General features: G+C 44.3%; 1 protein-coding gene and 1 long non-coding RNA gene across 3 annotated transcripts in view; one reads left to right on the top strand and one right to left on the bottom strand.

Annotated features, from left to right (window-relative positions):
• LOC138746971 (uncharacterized) overlaps positions 1-16,055 on the bottom strand; it is a 39,697-nt gene extending 23,642 nt beyond the window's left edge. The window contains exon 1 of one of the 2 annotated variants that reach the window (XR_011347215.1): positions 15,980-16,055. This is a non-coding gene — a long non-coding RNA (uncharacterized lncRNA). The other variant, XR_011347216.1, reaches the window with a different exon arrangement.
• A 22-nt stretch (positions 16,056-16,077) lies between these two features.
• rab40c (RAB40c, member RAS oncogene family) overlaps positions 16,078-19,662 on the top strand; it is a 70,258-nt gene continuing 66,673 nt past the window's right edge. Inside the window, exon 1 of the mRNA XM_069905723.1 lies at positions 16,078-16,558. Coding sequence (XP_069761824.1) covers positions 16,393-16,558 — 166 coding nt within the window. The 5' untranslated portion in view covers positions 16,078-16,392. The remainder of the gene's footprint in view (positions 16,559-19,662) is intronic.

The raw sequence follows: 19,662 nt of genomic DNA, 5'->3' as shown, positions 1-19,662 counted from the left end.
ACTGCAACTACAGCCAGCCTGGCTCTGTGGAAGTCTTTGTGGATTAAAGCCTGTTGTACAGTCTTTACCTTGTGTGTGTCTGATTCTGGCTAATAGCACACCACAGTAATAAATTGTCCCTGATTCTGAAACAAGCAGGAGGATGCTGCTCTCAAAAGGTCACGTATTTCATGCTTGGTTTAAAGTCCTGCTCTTCAAACATCTTTTTCTTCAGTTGGCTGAAGACTACACGTGTGCAGGAGGAAGTGATAAATTTGTTGTTGATGTGCACCTTTACAGAGGTGGCATCTGAGAAAGAGACTGAAGATTTCTTTTATTGTCAAGTACACAAAAAATCTTCTTTCTTTGTATGCCCTTTGAAGGCCTACAAAGAGGCACTCCTCATCTAGTGCCATCATAGGGACAAGAAGAGTCTCTTCAGAATGTTTCACCACCGCCTCTGATGCCGCCACCTTTTGTGTCCCCTTAATCTTCATAGCTGTACAGCCTCCTGTCCAATTTAGGGGTGAACCCGCACTGGAGGCTTTCAGTGACCTTCCTCAGCCCCTGTTGCCAAGACCCACCCCCCCTCACCAAAGTACTTATGAAGCTGTCAGAGCCTGATCCCCTTTGGGAGCCCTGCTCATCATTGACACCCTCAGAAGTCCCAGGCCCAATATTTGGAGCCCAGATGCAGATGACCTGCAATGAGATATTCAGTTGCTGAACCCAAGCCGCTAGCTGGTCCACTGCTGTGGGTTCTTATCCTACAGCATTCTCTATCAGGCTTCTCCCTCTTGTGAGGGGATGGGGGAGGGGTGATCTCCTTCTTCTGATCCACTGCTCCTTTGGAATTGGTGTTCTTGATTGTCACAGCATTGTGCCATGAGGCCTTTTGGCAAATACATCTTCCATATTCTCAGCATAATGTGGAGACCAGCATCTTTTTCAGTCTTGTTTAAACCCTTTGTTCAATGAGGGATTGTGGAAAATCCTTTTAAAATTTGGTGGTCCTCAGAAATTCAATACCATTGTAATGTGATACGTGAAAATATAAATGAAGACAAATAGATAAATAATAACTAACAGCTCCATTCCCTGTGCAGAATAGGGTTGAATCAATCTGTATTGTTGAACCAACGCCGTCTTCAGTCTTCCTTGCTGAAACACTATGTTGCCTCCAGTAAGCTTCTAGCTAGAGTGAAGTTAATATTGAAAAATAAATGAAAAATTATCCAACCTTCACATCTCCACTCCATTTTTTTGTACACATATCTTTTTTCAGGAGTGCAGTTTACACTACCTGACCCACAGGAAAAAGAATCTCAGGGTTTTATGTGATATCATGTATGTACTCTGACAATAAATTTGAACTTGAACAAAGATAAGATCACTCCAAATAGAGCTTGGGTATCTGCACAATTAGAGATGATGCACAAATTACCAACATTTAGATAATTGTGCATGGAAACTGCCATGAGCCTTGTGTCTTGCAACCCACAAAGTTTGGTTTAACATTATAAACCTCAATTATGATAAATGTTTTCAAATATCAGCCAGACTACAAGATGAAATGCTTGGGGCAATGATTTAAATCGTTCATCATTTTCTGGATTCATACTGTCTGTTGGAAAAAATAGAACAGTACAGTAGACGTAGTATGTAAAAGATGCTTACGCCTTCCTATATTTCTTGTAAACTTGAATCTTACAACCTGCTAGGTTGTTATGAAATTTAAGTTGCTATCTGGACCAAGTGCTTTTTTTTAACAGCTTTTTGTTGTAATTTCACTTCCAAGTAAGGTTATGTTACATTAACAATATGAAGCAAAATACTTAAAACTATTGTAGTTAATAGGTTTAGAGAAGTATTTTGAAAATTCTAAAATTTACACGTTCCTGTTATTTTATGTATCAGTGTTTTACGAATCACAATGTGGCTTTCGCACAAACAGAGGAACTATTGACATGGTCTTTGCCCTCAGACAGCTCCAAGAAAAGTGCAGAGAACAAAACAAAGGACTCTACATCACCTTTGTTGACCTCACCAAAGCCTTCGACACCGTGAGCAGGAAAGGGCTTTGGCAAATACTAGAGTGCCTCGGATGCCCCCCCCCCCCAAGTTCCTCAACATGGTTATCCATCTGCACGAAAACCAACAAGGTCGGGTCAGATACAGCATTATGCTCTCTCATTGACAACAGCGTGAAGCAAGGCTGGGTCCTCCCAACAACCCTCTTTACTATCTTATTCAGCATGATGCTGAAACAAGCCATAAAAGACCTCAACAATGAAGTCGCTGTTTACATCCGGTACCACACAGATGGCAGTCTTTTCAATCTGAGGCGCCTGCAAGCTCACACCAAGACACAAAGCAACTTGTCCGTGAACTACTCTTTGCAGACGATGCCGCTTTAGTTGCCCATTCAGAGCCAGCTCTCCAGCGCATGATGTCCTGTTTTGCGGAAACTGCCAAAATGTTTGGCCTGGAAATCAGCCTGAAGAAAACTGAGGTCCTCCATCAGCCAGCTCCCCACCATGACTACCAGCCCCCCCCCCCCACACCTCCATCGGGCACACAGAACTCAAAACGGTCAACCAGTTTACCTACCTCGGCTGCACCATTTCATCTGATGCAAGGATCAACAACGAGATAGACAACAGACTCACCAAGGCAAATAGTGCCTTTGGAAGACTACACAAAAGAGTCTGGAAAAACAACCACCTGAGGAAACATACAAAGATCAGCATGTACAGAGCCATTGTCATACCCACGCTCCTGTTCGGCTCCAAATCATGGGTCCTCTACCGGCATCACCTACGGCTCCTAAAACGCTTCCATCAGCGCTGTCTCCGCTCCATCTTCAACATTCATTGGAATGACTTCATCACCAACATCGAAGTACTTGAGCTGGCAGAGTCCGCAAGCATCGAATCCACGCTGCTGAAGACCCAACTGCGCTGGGTGGGTCACGTCTCCAGAATGGAGGACCATCGCCTTCCCAAGATCGTGTTATATGGTGAGCTCTCCACTGGCCACCGAGACAGAGGTGCACCAAAGAAGAGGTACAAGGACTGCTTAAAGAAATCTGTTGGTACCTGCCACATTGACCACCGCCAGTGGGCTGATCTCGCCTCCAACCGTGCATCTTGGCACCTCACAGTTCGGCGGGAAGCAACCTCTTTGAAGAAGACCGCAGAGCCCACCTCACTGACAAAAGACAAAGGAGGAAAAACCCAACACCCAACCCCAACCAATCAATTTTCCCTTGCAACCGCTGCAACCGTGCCTGCCTGTCCCGCATCGGACTTGTCAGTCACCAACGAGCCTGCAGCAGACGTGGACATGCCCTCCATAACTCTTCGTCCGCGAAGCCAAGCCAAAGAAATATTCTAAATTAATTTTAATCTTTTAAGCATAATATTGAAATATAAATCATGTATATGAGGTGATATCTCACAAGAAATGTATAGAGGTAACCTGTCATTTTTCCATTGCATATCCACAAGATGGAGACAGATCTAATTTGGAACAATACTGTATTCTTCATAATGCACTAACTTAGCATTTCAGATTACCTTTTACTAATGCTGTAGCAGCATATTTCTAACAGAAAAAATAACAACAAAGAATATGGTTCCTGAGACATTTATACTCCAGTAAAATATGGATATTACCCTCAGCAATTAGAGTAAATTTTGTGGCTTGCAGACTGATTGTTAAGTCTTTATGCTACAGATTTGCAGGATTAACTTTGCTACAGCTTTATTTAGCTGTCTACTTTGTTGTCAGGGTGGAAGATCGAAAAGGGTCTTGACAGGATAGATGTTGTGCGAATGTTTACTCAAACGGGAGAATCTGGAACTAGGAAGTATCTGTTTAAAAGAGTTGCCCACTTCAACACTGTTGAATCAAAATAATATTCTCTCGCAGAACCTCAAGTCTTTGGAAATCTCTTCCTGAAAGGACTGAGGAGGTAGAGCCTGTGAATACATTTTAAGACAGAAATAGACAAATTCTTGGTAAGAATTCTTGATAAGAATTCAAGTGCATTCAGGAAACTATTCCACAAACTCCAACTTTCTATAAGATTGAATTACCATTACCAGGTAATTCAGCAGTCCATATTTCAACTTATCTTGAATATGTCCTTGCTGGATCAAATACTAAGCGATAAAGTAGACTTATCATTGAGCCTAGAAGTGGTACACAGACATTTTGAGTCAAGGAAGCAGATGCAATTCTTCTCCAGCTCCTCAATTCTAGTTATTCCTTAAGATCCAAAAAAAAAGAAACTACCATACTATGTTGACAGTTCTAACCACATTTCAATTTGGGAAAGGATTATCAGATGAGGAACATTTGATACCTCTTTACCTGTACTCATTGGAATTTTGGAGAATGGGGGTGGGGGCGGGGAGGAATCTCATAGAAACATTTTGAAAACTGCAAGGCATAGATAGAGTAAATGTAGAAAGGTTGTTTCCCATGGTGGTAGGGTCTAGGACAAGAGGGCACATCTTCATTGCATTGCCTAACCTTTAGTCTTGATTCATGCATGAAAAATTCAAACATACACATCTGGAAATTCGAGTTTCAATTCTCAGACTCTGCAGAGGATGCTGGTGCAAGGAAGCTTAAGGTTCAAGGTTCCTTTTATTGTCACGTAATAATACATTAAAAATGTAACTTATATGATATGTTTTAACTTTTGTTTGCCGTAAGGCAAATAAAGAGTCACCATGAGCCCAGCGCCCTTAACCATAGGAGAAACAGAAGCAAAAGAGAGTCCCTTCAGAGTCATCGAGGGTCCATGAATTCACCTCTAGCCCTCCTGCAGCCTCTGCAGTCACTCCAGTTCAATTCATAGGCAACCTGAACTCCAGATCTAAACCTCCAATATGATCAGGAAGCCATCAGCTCCCAAGGCACTTCAGGAGCCCTTCTTGAATCTCGGCTCCATCCATACATTGGACTAGAGTAGCCATTCTTAACTTTTATTTTGGCTATGATCCTCTTGGGTTTTTGAACAACGTTTATGGGCTCCCTTCCCTGTGAAGCAGTCAGATTTAGTTGGTTTCTTATGGGTCTCCTTATTAAGGATTTCAGGTCATGCCCACCTTTAGATGTGCTTTGGCTTCTGGGGTGGGGAAGGTGGCTCTGTTGAGAATGGCTAGATGAAAGATAGGAGTGGGCACAGGTAATATTTCACTTTCTACCCTAAAGGATTTTTAATTTACACCTATATGGTCAATGAAAGCAATTGCTGCATTACTCAAATAATTATTCAATACATCAGCGGCACAACATTATCAGAGCTGAAAATTAAAATATTGCAGATGTTGGATATCTGAAACAAAACTTGAAATATTGACAACAGGTAGCATCTATAGAGAGAGAAACAGTATTTTGGATCAAGGGCTTTTCACCAGAACTTGGCATAAGTAGCTTTGCAAGAAGTACCACATTAATTTATGAGGGCAGCTCACTCCCACTTTCTTGAAAGCATTTATGGAAGAGGAATAAGTGCTGGCCTTGACAGAGACATCCACATCTGCATCCCATAAAATGAACACTTAAAAAAAGTTGAACTACAGGGATCTTCAAGATTGGATGTGATCATTATTTTTCTGCAGACTACCTCTTAAGCTCCAAATAATATCTAGTAGGAGCAATCTTAAAGTCATGCAGCTGAGAAACGGGCCTTTGGCCCACCATGGCCTTTATGATTTCTATATACTGACACTAATCCCATTTGACTGCATAAAGGCCAGATTTGAACTTTAACTGCTTTCTTTCACACATTGTTACTGAGTTGCTGGCATGAATTGTAAATTCTCCACTTGTCTCCACTTGAGATCAATTACCTTAGTACAAAGCAAAGGTGCAAATTGGGAAAATCCTACTTTGTATTTCTTAGTTCTTCTCATATGCTCGACACCTTTGATATTCTGAGCCAAGAATGAGACAGCATTAGCATGGCCAGAAATGTTATTTCAAATCAGACATAAATCAAACACAAAACAAAGCAGAAAAATGCTAGAAATGCTCAGCATCTCCGGTCATCATCAGTATTCTCACAAAGGGTTTCTGACCTGAAAAGTTTACTTTTTTCTCTTCCAACAGATTGTGGCCGGACCTGCTGAGAATTTCAGAATCAGAATTAGGATTTATTGTCATGAATAAGTCATGAAATATGATGTTTTGCAGCAGCGTCCTAGTGCAAATGTACATATTTACAACATTACTATAAAAGATAAAATAATAACAATAACGGTGGACAAAAAGGTAAGGCAGTGTCTTTGGTTCATTGATTATTCAGGAATCTGGCAGCAGTGGGGAGGAAGCTGTCCTTGTGCCACTGAGTGCTCATCTTTAGGCTCCCGCACCCTTTTCCCCAACGGTAGTAAGGTGAAGAAGGCATGGCCTGGGTGGTGGGGTCTTTGAGGATAGAGGCTGTTTTTTTAAGACACCACCTCGTAGATGTTCTTGATGGAGGGAATTCTGTTGTCTGTGATGTCACAGGAAGTTAAATACCCTCTGGACTTGGGTGTCTCCATACCAGGCAGTGATGTAACCAGCCAGAATGCTCTCCACAGTACACCTGTAGAAGTTTACCAGAGTCTTTTCAGTGACATACCAAACCGCCTCAGACACCTCACGAAGTATACCCACTGGCGAGCCTTCTTTGTGATTTTGCATCAATGTGGAGGCTATAGGAGAGATCTTCGAAGATGTTGACACCCAGGAATTTGAAGTTCTTGATTCTCTCCACTACTGAGCCCGCGATGAAGATTGGGTCGTGTTCCCCTGACTTCCTCCTGAAGTTCACAATCATCTCCTTGATTTTGCTGACATTGGACGCAAGCTTGTTGCCTTACACCATTCAACGACCTGATCTATCTCCCTCCTGTATGCTTCCTCATTACCGTTTGTGATTCTGTCAACAACTGTGGTGTCATCGGAAAACTTGTACATGGCATTGGAATTGTGCCTGGCTACAAAGTTGTGGGTGTATAATAAGTAGAGCAGTGGGCTAGCACACATCCTTGGGGTGCGCCTGTGTTGATGATCAGTGAGGAGGAGACGTTGTTTCCAATTCATACTGACTGTGGTCTTCCAATGAGAAAGTCAAGGATTCAGTTGCAGAGGCCTAGAGTTCCAGCATTTATTTTATTTTTACTTAAATCAAACTAATGGCTCCTCTCAAATGCATTTAAAGGATCCATTACAGAAAGACATCAGTGAAGTCTTCCAACATATTAACAAATGCCAATGCACTTACCTATGTCACTAAATAGATGATTTGACCATTTATCTCACTGTGCAAACTGCCAAGATAACCTCTGGACTCCAGTTCACTGCATAGTTCAAACATAATCCATTAACTGGTGATGAGTCTGTACATCCAGGGTTGTGAAAGGCTTTCCTTAAAAGTCTTTCATTTCCCCTTTAACAATATTCCTAATTATGGTTCTGACAAAGAGTCTGAAACATTAACTATATTTTTCGTTCCACTGACGCTGCTTGAATTCCTGAATTCAATCTATGATTGTTTCAGATTTCAAGCATCTGCATTCCCATTATGAAGAGTACTTATACTTTTTCTTTCTTTTTAAAATATTTTTATTGAGTTTAATAGAAAATACATGGTATTCTAATTAATAACATAAATCAAAATCACATACATAATCACATGAAAATTGTAAATCAGAAGTATGACCACAATAATTTACTTAACTTGTCCCATTTAAAACATTGAATGCTATGATTACATTGTTAACAGTTAATCCATTCCTCATAATAAATCCAAAATTAATGTTGAATAGATAAACTAAACATTTCAGTGAACAGGCACACAAAGTTTTTAGCCTGGCAGATTAAAACAGAGAAGTAATCAAGAATGACAAATGCTATAAAAACAGAGGCAGATACCCTACTATATAATAAAAAAGAAATTAATTACATTTTTAGACAATATTATACAAATCAGAATTACTAGGAGATGAGAATGAAATGGAAGAATTTTTGTTGAATGTTGTTCTTCCAAAACTAGACGAGAGAGAAAGAGTAGAATTAGATCCTCCCTTCACAAGGGAAGAAATCAAAAAGGCCCTGGGCACTCTAGGCTAATAAGTTACCAGGAAAGGATGGATTTCCACCTGAATTTTATAGACAATTCAAAAATGATTAATGCCCCTGTTAATGGATGTCTTGGACCAAACAGTAGAAACACAGACCCTTCCGGAATCATTCTCAACCATGATTATTACAGTGTTACCGAAAATTAATAGGGACCTACAAAAAACTTCATCATATAGACCAATATCCCTGTTAAATAGTGATTATGATACTAGCGAAAGCATTGGCTAGTAGGTTAGGACAATACTTGCCAAAACGGATGCATACAGATCAGGCAGGATTTGTTAAAGGAAAGCATTCCTCAGATAGTCTAGGAATATTATTTAGTATAATACACATGGCAAAATCTGAACAAAATCCAAGTATTCCATTCTCCTTAGGTGCGGAAAAAGCATTTGACTGTTTGGAATGGCCCTTTTTATTTAAAACACTGTAAAAATAAATGTAAAGGTAGAACATATATAAATTGGATAAAAACTTTAAACCATAAACCACAAGCTAAAATAATAACAAATAATCAGATGTCGGTGGTGTTCTCCTTGAGTAGATTGAGCAGACAGGGATTCCCCCTGTTCCCAACGCTTTTTATTTTAACAATTGAACTACTGGCATTATTATTATTATTAGTATTATTATTATTAGTATTATTATTAAAGATAATAAGAGGGGATCTGGATATAAAGGGCTTCAAAGTCAGGCAAGAAGAACAAAAAAAAATCAGTCTATTTGCCGATGGTGTGCTATTGTATCTATCAGACCCGGCTAAATCTTTGGAAGAATTACAAGGAACACTAGAAAAATATGGAAGAATATCAGGCTACAAAATAAACATGGATAAAAGTGAGATAATTAACAAATTTTGAATATGAAAGATACCAAAAAGGAAGTAAATTTAAATGGAAGATGGATGGAATAAAATATCTTGGGATAGAAACTGACAATAACTTGCAAAGTTTGTAGAAACTAAACTATGCTCCTCTTCTTGGGAAGAGAGAAAGAGACCTACAGAAATGGAGAGACTTAGTGATTACTTTAGTGGGAAGGGTTAACTGCATCAAAATGAAAGTGATGCCAAGACTGCAATACCTTTTTCAATTGCTGCTTATTCCATTACCTAAAAAAATTTAAATCTACTAAACAACCATATTAGACAATTCCTATGGAACAATAAGATACCAAGAATTGTACTGGAAAAATTGACATGGATCTATGGGCTGGGAGGACTTAGACTTCCAGATTTCAAAAATATTACCTAGCTGCACAGGCTAGATTTCTTACAGCCTTCTTCACTGAAGACAAATCCACCTCTCATCTTGAGTTCAAATGTACTCAATGGAGGAGGGGGAAGCAAAGGACTTTATCTATAAATGGAGTGTCAAGTCACTAAAAAAAAAGATGTATAACCTGCATATGATTAGAACGTGGCAAGAAATTAATGAATCAATAGGAAAAATAAGTAGGGATATCAATACAAGCACCAATGTGTAAAAATGTGTTATTGTCTATGAATGTAGGCAATAGAGTATTAAATTCGTAGTATGACAAAGGCATAAGAAATATTAAAGACTATTACACGGAAGGAATTCTTATGTCCTTTGAACAATTAAAACACAAATATGGAGTGGCCAATGGGACCTTCTTCTGTTTTCTCCAGCTTAGATAGTTCTTAAAAGAAAGATGGAGGCCAATGTTGATTCCACCTGAAATTAGTGAAACTGAGCAGATGGAGAATACACCCAAACTTAACAAAAATATATTCTGCTCGCCAGAGCGTAAGTGCAAAACCAGGGTTGCAGAGGTCAAGGGAAAGTTGGGAGTCAGACTTGGTTGTAATGATTTCAAGAAGAAGATGATCAGATTAGATAAGGACAACATGACATCAATTATAAATGCAAGATATAGATTGGTTACGTATGATTTTTTTTACACCAATTATACCTTCCCCACAAAAGTAACACAGATCGAAAGCTGAAATTTCAGAGATGTGTTTTAGATGTGGGATTGAGATGTGGGATTCTATATGCCATCTGCTTGTGCGTGAAGGTGAGGCCATTTTGGCAAGAAATTGCAGAAAAATTAACCAGAATAACAGGAGTGGCCTTCACAGGTGACCCAGAGCTATATCTACTAAGTAACTTTATGGAAATAAGCAACAAATTAATCAAATATCATATCTCATTTATAAAGGATAGCTGGTGGTAGCAAAAAATGTATCGCAATCTCTTGGAAGTCCAACTTCCCTCTACTGATAGCATGATGGACTGCAGAAATGAACAGCTGTATACCTATGGAAAAAAATCACATATAACTTAAAGAACAAATAAGACATTTTTGTAAAGGTCTGGCAGCCATTCCTGGATCATATAGGGGCCCAGATACAGTAATAAAAAGGAAAAAGAGATTATAAAAGTAAATATTATACACACAAATTCTTAGTTTCCTCAGTTGTATTCTATATAAAATATATGTAAGCTCTCACAATGAATGGATCTGTATGTATGGAGTGGGGCAAGGGGGAGGGAGGGAGGGACTGTTTTGTTTTTGCTTTGTTTGTGTGTTTGTAAGAAAAAGTTTAATATATTGTATATTTAAAATGTTGCTATTGTAGCTGCGCTGGATGGGTCACGTCTCCAGAATGGAGGACCATCGCCTTCCCAAGATCGTGTTATATGGCGAGCTCTCCACTGGCCACCGTGACAGAGGTGCACCAAAGAAGAGGTACAAGGACTGCCTAAAGAAATCTCTTGGTGCCTGCCACATTGACCCCCGCTAGTGGGCTGATATCGCCTCAAACCGTGCATCTTGGCGCCTCATAGTTCGGCGGGCAGCAACCTCCTTTGAAGAAGACCGCAGAGCCCACCTCACTGACAAAAGGCAAAGGAGGAAAAACCCAACACCCAACCCCAACCAACCAATTTTCCCCTGCAACCGCTGCAACCGTGTCTGCCTGTCCCGCATCGGACTTGTCAGCCACAAACGAGCCTGCAGCTGACGTGGACTTTTTACCCCCTCCATAAATCTTCGTCCGCGAAGCCAAGCCAAAGAAAAGATTGTAGCTGCATGCTACTCGAAAGAAGACACACATGTAGTGTAGTCAAGTTAAGCTTTGAGTTTTATTATGGCTCAGGCCCAACTTTTATACTTGCACAGTTCCTACCGTGACCCACCCCTTGGATGATGTCACAACACGCATAACAAAAGCGGGTTTCCCACGAGCGGGTACTTTCCTGCATAATAATGCCTTTCTTTCTTGCTCACTGTCCCTGTTTGTTGGCTGTACAGCAAGGCCAACACCATTTTGGTATTGTCCTTGGTGCCCAGAGGCAACGACTCTGCAGCCTTCGGTAGTCTGCCTCTTTGGCGTGGTGCTGGTGTCTCAACCGGGCATGGCAGGTCCAGGTGTGCCAGTTTCAGCCTGTCTGTGGTGAAGACCTTTGTCTTACCTCTGACCTCCAGCTCAAACATGGCCCTATTTTTGCGGATGACTCAGAATGAACCCTTGTATGACCTCTGAAGCAATAGATGATGCGGACCCCTGAGAATGAAAACATACAGTCCTGCAGGTCTTTGGGTATGTTGGTCCTCGTGTGTCCATGCCTGGTATCAGGGCCAGGTTGCCAACTCTTTCTCTTAGCCAGCTGAGGAATGCTGCAGAGTTGTCCTGCTGTCTGCCTGGGATGGTACGAATTATCCCGGGACCACCAGTGGAGCTCCATAGATGAGTTCGGCTGAAGAGGTGTTGAGGTCCTCCTTGGGTGCCATGTGGACGCCCAACAGCGCCTATGGTAGCTTATCTACACGGTTGGATCCTTGGAGTCTGGTCATGAGCACTGTTTTGAGGTGCCTGTTTAAGTGCTCTACCAACCCATTGGACTGTGGGTGGTAGGCTGTTATGTGATGTAGCTGGGCACCCCACAGGCTGGCGAGGTCGGATCACAGACTGGAGGTGAACTGGGCCCCTCTGTCGGATGTGATGTGGGACGGTAACCTGAACCATGCTACCCAGGACAAGATGAGGGCCCTGACACATGAGGTTGTGGATGTGTCTGCCGGCGGGTCTGCTTCTGGCCATCTGGTGAAGCAGTTGACAATCATAAAAAGATGGCGGAAACCCTGGGATACAGGCAAGGGTCCTACTTGGATGTGGTCAAACCTTCGTTCTGTGGGCTCGAAATGCTGCGGTGGGGTCTTGGTGTGCTGCTGTACCTTGGTTGTTTGGCACTGCATGTACGCCTTCGCCCACCCACTGACCTGTTTCCGCAATCCATGTCACATGAATTTGATGGCCACCAGCTGGACTGTAGTCCTGTTGAATGGATGAGCTAGTCCATGGATGTTGTCCAGGTGTACGAAGGCACCGTCCAGTTCTCAGCCCACTGCATCCATGAGTCGCTGGAAGGTCTGTGTGGCATTCTTTTGCCCAAATGGAATTTGGAGGAATTCGAAGAGGCCGAATGGGGTGATGATGGTGGTATTGGGGATATCATCAGGGTGTACTGGGATCTGATTATATCCCTGCACAAGGTCCACTTTGGAGAAGATCCTTGCTCCGTGCAGGTTAGCCACGAAGTCCTGGATGTGTGGCATAGGGTACCAATCCAGTATTGTGGCCTCGTTAAGCCGGCGGTAGTTGCCGTATGGTCTCCACCCCCCAGTTGTTTTGGGTACCGTGTGCAGGGGAGAAGCCCATGGACTGTCCGACTGCAGTTCGATGCCAAGCTCCTCCAACTTCCTGATTTCCTCCTTCGCCCGCTGGAGTTTCTCCGGTCAGGATGTGGTGCTGTACTCCATGTCGGGCCATCAGCATGGTGAATTGGGGGGGTAGGCACTGCAAGGAACTTGGCCAGGACCCTGGTATACTCGTTGTCTGATCTCTGTACAAAGTCCAGGTGGAGTGCTGGGAGCCTGGTGTCTTTGAGGGGAAGGTTTGAAAAGTCTTGGTGTGAACCAATCTCCTTCCTGTGGGTGCACAGGAAGTCTGCCCTGGGGAGCAGCTGTTCCATTGTGGCCAGCACGAGCACCCACGAGAAGAGGCTACCTCCCAATTGCAGTTGGCCCTTGCGGGTACCATAGGTCCAAATCGTGCTGTTGTTGGCAGCCCTGAGCATGGGGCCCGACTGCCCGTTCCTGGTGTCCTGTCCACGAGGAAGCATCGTCCGGACTGGCGGACCCAAATGTACAGGAGGATGTCTTGGCGGCCAGCCATTGTGGTAATTAGCGACAGTTGGCCCCAGCGTTTCCCTGAAACATGCATGGCGACCTGCACTGGTGGGCTCTGGCACCCCATCTCTGGTGGTCAAAACTGTTGGTCAACTGGATCACCTCCTCAGGGTCGCTGCTGTTCTCTCAGCTTCGCACGGGTCTGGCTGCACGGTTTAGTGACAAAACCCAAGTTGACGAGCACTCTCTCTCTCCTGTTTCCACAGAATGTCTGCTCATACTACAACTTTCCAGGGGTTGCTGAAATCTGCGTCAGCCAAGAGCAGTTGGATGTCCTTGGGCAGTTGCTCCAGGAATGCCTGCTCAAACATAATGCAGGGGTTGTGTTTGCCCGGGAGGGCCAGCATCTCATTCATGAGGGCTGACAGAGGTCTGTCCCCTAGCCCATCATGCAATGAGAGCCCAAAGGTCTCGATCAGCAAGTCCTTGAAGGCGGTGTATGCATGTTCTGGTGGGGGCTCTTGGATGAAGTCGGCCACCCAGCCTGCTGTGTCCTGGTCCAGTGAGCTCACCATGAGGAAATACCGGGTGGATTCTCCTGTGATCTGCCAGATCTGGAACTGTGCCTCACCCTGGTCAAACCACATATATGGTTAATTCATCCAGAAGGTCGACCGCTTGAGACCTACCACGTTGACTGCTGCCTGTTTGCTCATTGCTGGGTTTAGATGCTGTCAAAACCGTTGGGGTCACCAATTGTAGCCGCGTGCTACTCAAATGAAGACACACAAAGATGTAGTGTAGTCAGGTTAAGCTCTGGGTTTTATTAGGGCTCAAGCCTGACTTTTATACTTGCACCGTTCCTGCCGTGGCACCCCTTGACCGATGTCACAACATGCATAACAAAAGCAGGTTTCCCGCACGCAGATACCTATCTGCGTAACAATGCCATTCTTCCCCACATGCTGTCCCTGTCTGTTGGCTGCGCAGCAAGGCCAGTGGCATTTTGGGGTCACTGGCCTTTAAGCTGCCCTTGCCGTTCACCTGCCAGTTCGCTTGTTGGGGCCAGTGCCGCTGCATGGGCTGCTGGCCTTTGGTCGTACTCTCCGCCCGGAGCGCTGGCTCGATCGCTGCGGCGGCGGGCTGCCACACTATGTATATTTTTGAAAAATAAAATAAAATATTAAAAAGGATAAGATATAATTAAGATTCCCTTATATATAAATAAGGGATTTTATGCTTCTCAGGTATTTTTATCTTATTCTGTGATCAATATTAATGATCCACAGTTAAACCCATCTATCTGGTTTATCTCTACAAATAAAAAGAAAAAAAAAGAGAAGAACCCCCTAATAATCCAACCCTTCCCTCTGAACAAAATTAATGTGTATAAATTATATAGAAATGAATCGAACAACGACTTTCAGCTACCAGACAGGGAGTCTCCAGAGCATCTGTCCATCTTAAATCTTCAAGTTGTGATAATAATCCACAAATTGGCCCTGCATCTCATCAAATTCAAACTTTACATCTTTAATGTTCTATCTAATTTTTTTCCAAACTTAGGTAAGACATGATATTGTGTCACCATTGAATATAAGGGTGTGATAGTACAGACCTATCGCCAAATTATATAGTTACAGTATCTAGAGTGTAATGACTTGCTTACAGCGATTGGCTGAGAGCTTAGCCATGCCTACTGTCTGGGCCTTAAAGGGTTGTGTCCCTAGCCAGGTCGGATCATTCCGGACTGGTCGGCCACCTGTGAAGAGCTCCTGTCTTTTGCTAATAAAAGCCTTGGTTTGGATCACGTCTTTGGTTCTTTCGACGAGCTCTACAGAGGGGATGATGAGTTATCTTTCCATTTCATCAGACTTTTTTAAGCAGCGTTTTATTTTCTTCCATTCCAGGGATCTACGTGCATGACTGAAGAACCTTTATTTTTTTTTCTTCCAGCAATCAATAGCCGCTTTCAGGTGCATTCTCCGCCAAGAATGTGCCTGCAGAAGCGGATGCAGACCTGTGGAATGGTCGTTCAGGTGGCAGCCCTGAAAGCGCTGCACTGTCCACCTGAAAGGGACAGGTGCAGGAGAGGCGCCTTGGAGCGCAATCCGGCTCCTGTCCATTCGGAACATTGGGGCAGGGGCAGCCGGCGCGTGACGTCGGGGCTGGGGCGGCCGGCACGCCAGCCCTGATGTCCCACGCTGGGGGGGGGGGGGAAGGAGGGACAGTGTGGAGGGGGGGGAGCAGGGACAGCGTGGAGGGGGGGGAGCAGGGACAGCGTGGAGGGGGGGGGGGGGGACTGTCAGGCGCTCCAGCTGATTATCATCCCTTTAGCAGCTGCATTCAGGTGCCTAGGGGGACTTCAGCGCTCCAGCGATGATCCCTCAGGAGAAGGGTCATAAAGTGCGCCTCGTTGGCGCCTCCTGTTCTTTCAGGTGGCCCTCCGAGAGCCGCATGGGGGTAGAATATGCGGCTTTACATCGGGGACCTACCAGGCACAGTTTAAACATGTTTACTGATGTACTGCCATCGTCCCGTCAGCGGTGGGGCACAATCACGATCTTAATATTTACTTGGTTATTAATTATCTGTTTTGGTTGATGGTGCCGAACTTTTAAAACACATGAGATCCTTCAGTGATGTTAAGGATCTGGGGACTGGCTGTTAACACCCAGTCAATGGGACCCCCACTCACTTGCTCCGCCGCCAGCTCAGCCGCCCCGAGCCCACTCGCCCAATCAAAAGCCGGCACACGTCATGCCCCATCAAGGGTCCGCCAATCAGAGCGCAGCTTGAGAGGAGGTGCAGAAAACTCTGCGGCGCTCTCTCGATTGTCAAGAGAGCCGCGGCTGGAGACGGTCGTAACCTCCCCGCCCCCCGGGCGACGGATGGGAGTCGCGCAAACTATTTCTTTGCGCGTCTGGAACCGCGTCGCCGCGGAAGGGAATCGCTAGAGCTTCTCCGGGGGCGGTGATGCGAGGCGCATGCGCGCAGCGAGTGGTCGCCCCGCAGGCCTCGCCGAGCGTCGCGGAGCCCCGGGCTGCTGAGTGCTCGCCCGCTCGCCGTGTGATCGTGAGATGAAGCACAGAACCGTGCATCTCACGGAGGATGACGACGGCGGCGGCGGCGGCGGTGCCAAGCCAGGGCAGTCCAGTGAAGACCTACGACTATCTCCTGAAGTTCCTGCTGGTGGGCGACAGCGATGTGGGCAAGGGAGAAATCCTGGAGAGTTTGCAGGATGGAGCCAGCGAGTCCCCCTACGCCTACAGTAATGGTAAGGTAAAGCGTCGACCAGGGGCGCCAAGCCCTGCAAACCTGGCGGGTGCAAGCTGGTGATTTCTGCTCACTCTGCATGAGCAACGTGGGTCTTTCTGGAGTCATGACATTGAAGGTGTGCAAAATTTAAAATCCAAGCTCCCAGGTGCGATGGTTCGCAGGGTTTTTTTTGGTGTTTATTTCATTATGCATTGTTTGGTTCTTCTCTGGGTTTAAAGTGATTCATTCATTACCTTATTCGAAAATAGCTTCCACCACTGCATTATTATTTGTGAAAATTTAAGTCTACAGCTCGCCTGATAGCATTCTTTCTGCATTGCCCTTGGATTTCTTTTACAAACGAATTAAAGATCTCCCAACCCTCTTCTGGAAGTAATGGTTGCAATTTTCTTGGTTTACCTGGCGCTTACTGCATTCTCTGACTTTGTGTCCTGACAGCTATTTGATACACTTGCTCTTGCCAAACCAGTTGCTGAGATTGCTTCTGGCGTTGAATCCAGCGGGTTTCAAAATCTTGCTGTTCCTTTTGACTTTCTGGAAGGTGACTTTCTTGCAGTTATTGCATGGTCATTGAACACCGTGATCAACGCATTGAAAATGAAGGCATGCAGGTTTGGTTTTGTGGAAATTGTTCCAGAGCAGTTGGTTATTGTGAAGGAGTTGTTAAGATGACAGTTGTTGACACAACATGGGAAGTATTTTGTTTGTAATTGCCACAGCCATGACTCATTCTGATCAACCTGATCTCAAATTGGATCATGTATAGCAAACTCATTTGTGTACTGTATTCAAAAATAAACTGGAAATGCTTGGCATCTGTGGAGGATTATTGCCCTCAAAGTGGATTCTGAAACACTTTGTACTAAAGTAGTTGTGAAGTTTGATTTGAATTAACTAAATGAATATCATGGGAGGAAGAAAAGTTTTTTAAAGTTTTATGAAACTTCATTTTCAAATGTCATGACTGGTTTGATGCAATAGATTTTGTCTCTTTATAAGAGCCACAGCATTGTTCAATTGGGGATCAAGTTTTATTAATTTGATGGTATTTGATTGGTAGTGTTCCTTTTTACATAAACAGATAATTGACATTTTTGAAAGTGGCCTACTTTCATACCCATTCTTTGTGGGGGCATTAAAAACCATGTATTTTGACAACCATGTGGCTTGGTGGTTGTGGAACAGAAAGAATTTAAATAAAGCCTCATGCTGTTTTATGCAGGAATGAATATAAATTTCACGAAGGACCAGTGAGTTCAAGCAGTGATGTGTGTGTCCTTGGAATTTATTAATTGCTTGATGACATTTTTAGTTCCCATTTGTATTTTTTAAATTGCAGGCTTCCCTTGGTTGATCAATTGCAGAATGGGTTTGAAGTTTCACAAATAACGCAATATTCCAGGAACAGGATCGGTCTCACAGCTCCAGCACCCTGAATTCTACTCTGACCTTTGGTGCTGTATCTGAAATTTCCACATCGTCTCCATGACCGTGTGGTTTTTCCCCGAGTGTGTCCTTCCTGTTTGGGATGTGGGTTAATTGTCTACTGCTAAGTACCCTCAGCAAACAAAGGTGGAGGAGGGTCATCATGGGCCATATGTGAGAGAATAGGTTGCAGGGATATAAGTGAGTGAATGGGATTTCTGAAAGCCAGAATTAACTTGAGAACCCAAATGATATATTTCTATGTTGCATAAAAATATGAACAACTATTAAAATTTAACGACAATGTAATAAACATGAAAATGTGGTATAGAATGGCATAGTAAAAAGTGGTTGGCATGTTTTTTTAAAAAAACCAGGGACATAAATTTGAGTGCAGGTTTGTGTGTGGAAGTGTAAAAGCTTGGAGTTTGAGTCCTGTACCTGCAAAGGAAAATGGATGCTGTCAACTTAACCCCACAACTTTTAAGACACAAGTCCTTGTGAAAGCTTGTAATCCTTTGTTCATGTACTATGTTCTGATTGGATGAAAATGTAATGATAATCATTTTATTGTCATATATCAATGTACACTTGCACTGAAATTCTTGCTGCAGCCAAACCTATACTTAATAAAGAAAAAAAAAATCTGCAATGGTATAGATTAAAGAGACGATAAATATAAAAGATTGTGGCGGCTCACCACAAGGCAGGCGAACCAGCCCCACTAGTAAGCCTCGCGGCGGGGCAACCAGCCAAAATGGCGCTGTCGAAGGTTTCCCTTCTTTCCAGCTCAGGGCTCAGAAACCCACGCTGGGGGAACCACGTAACGCCCGGATGACGTCAGCGCCCTCCAGCGTGGTTCTCAGCCAAGTCCGGGCTGGGAGTACAAGTGCAGCCCAGCAGCCTGCAATAAACCAGTCTGCTCACTGAGCTCAACCCGTCTGGTTGCGTGTGTTATTGCAGGAGCAGTGTAGCCGCCGCTACAATTGGTGACCCCGACTGGTTCAAACATCTTTGAACCCATCATGAGTGAGCTTGGGATCAACGCTATAGCCGTGAAGCTGCCTGAATTCTAGGTTCAGGAGCCGGAGACCTGGTTTGTCCACGCGGAGGCCCAGTTTCACCTCCGCCAGATTTCGTCCGACACAACCAAATTCTACCATGTGATCACTGCCCTGGACCAGGCCACCGCCAGACGTGTGCTACACCATGTTCAGCACCCACCCACCGAGGAAAAGTACGAGACCATCAAGCGAGTGCTTACTGGGTCCCTCGGACTATCCAGACACCAACGTGCCACTCGGGTGCTGCACCTCGACGCCCTGGGGGACAGGTCCCCGATGGAACTGACGGATGAGATGCTCGCGCTCATGGGTGAGCACACCAACTGCCCACTTTTCGAGCGCATATTCCTCAAACATATGCCCGGGGATATCCACCCGCTGCTGGTTCAGGAGAGCTTCACTGACCCGAGGAAGGTCGCCCAGAAGGCCTAAGAGCTATGGCTCACATGATTCCCGGAGGGCTCAGTGGTCGAGCAGTACATGAGGCACTGGCACGACCAAGCCCGCTCCTAGCGCTGCAGTAGAGCACCTGGCCCCTGCACGGGCCCCCAAGAGCATAACCAAGGTCACAGCATCTGCTTCAGGCCTCTGCTTCTACCACCAGCGCTGGGGA

Source organism: Narcine bancroftii, chromosome 12 (assembly GCF_036971445.1).
Source record: "Narcine bancroftii isolate sNarBan1 chromosome 12, sNarBan1.hap1, whole genome shotgun sequence".
Lineage (NCBI taxonomy): Eukaryota > Metazoa > Chordata > Chondrichthyes > Torpediniformes > Narcinidae > Narcine > Narcine bancroftii.
Note: the sequence above shows the minus strand (reverse complement) of the source record. Positions and strands in the feature narration are given on the sequence as shown.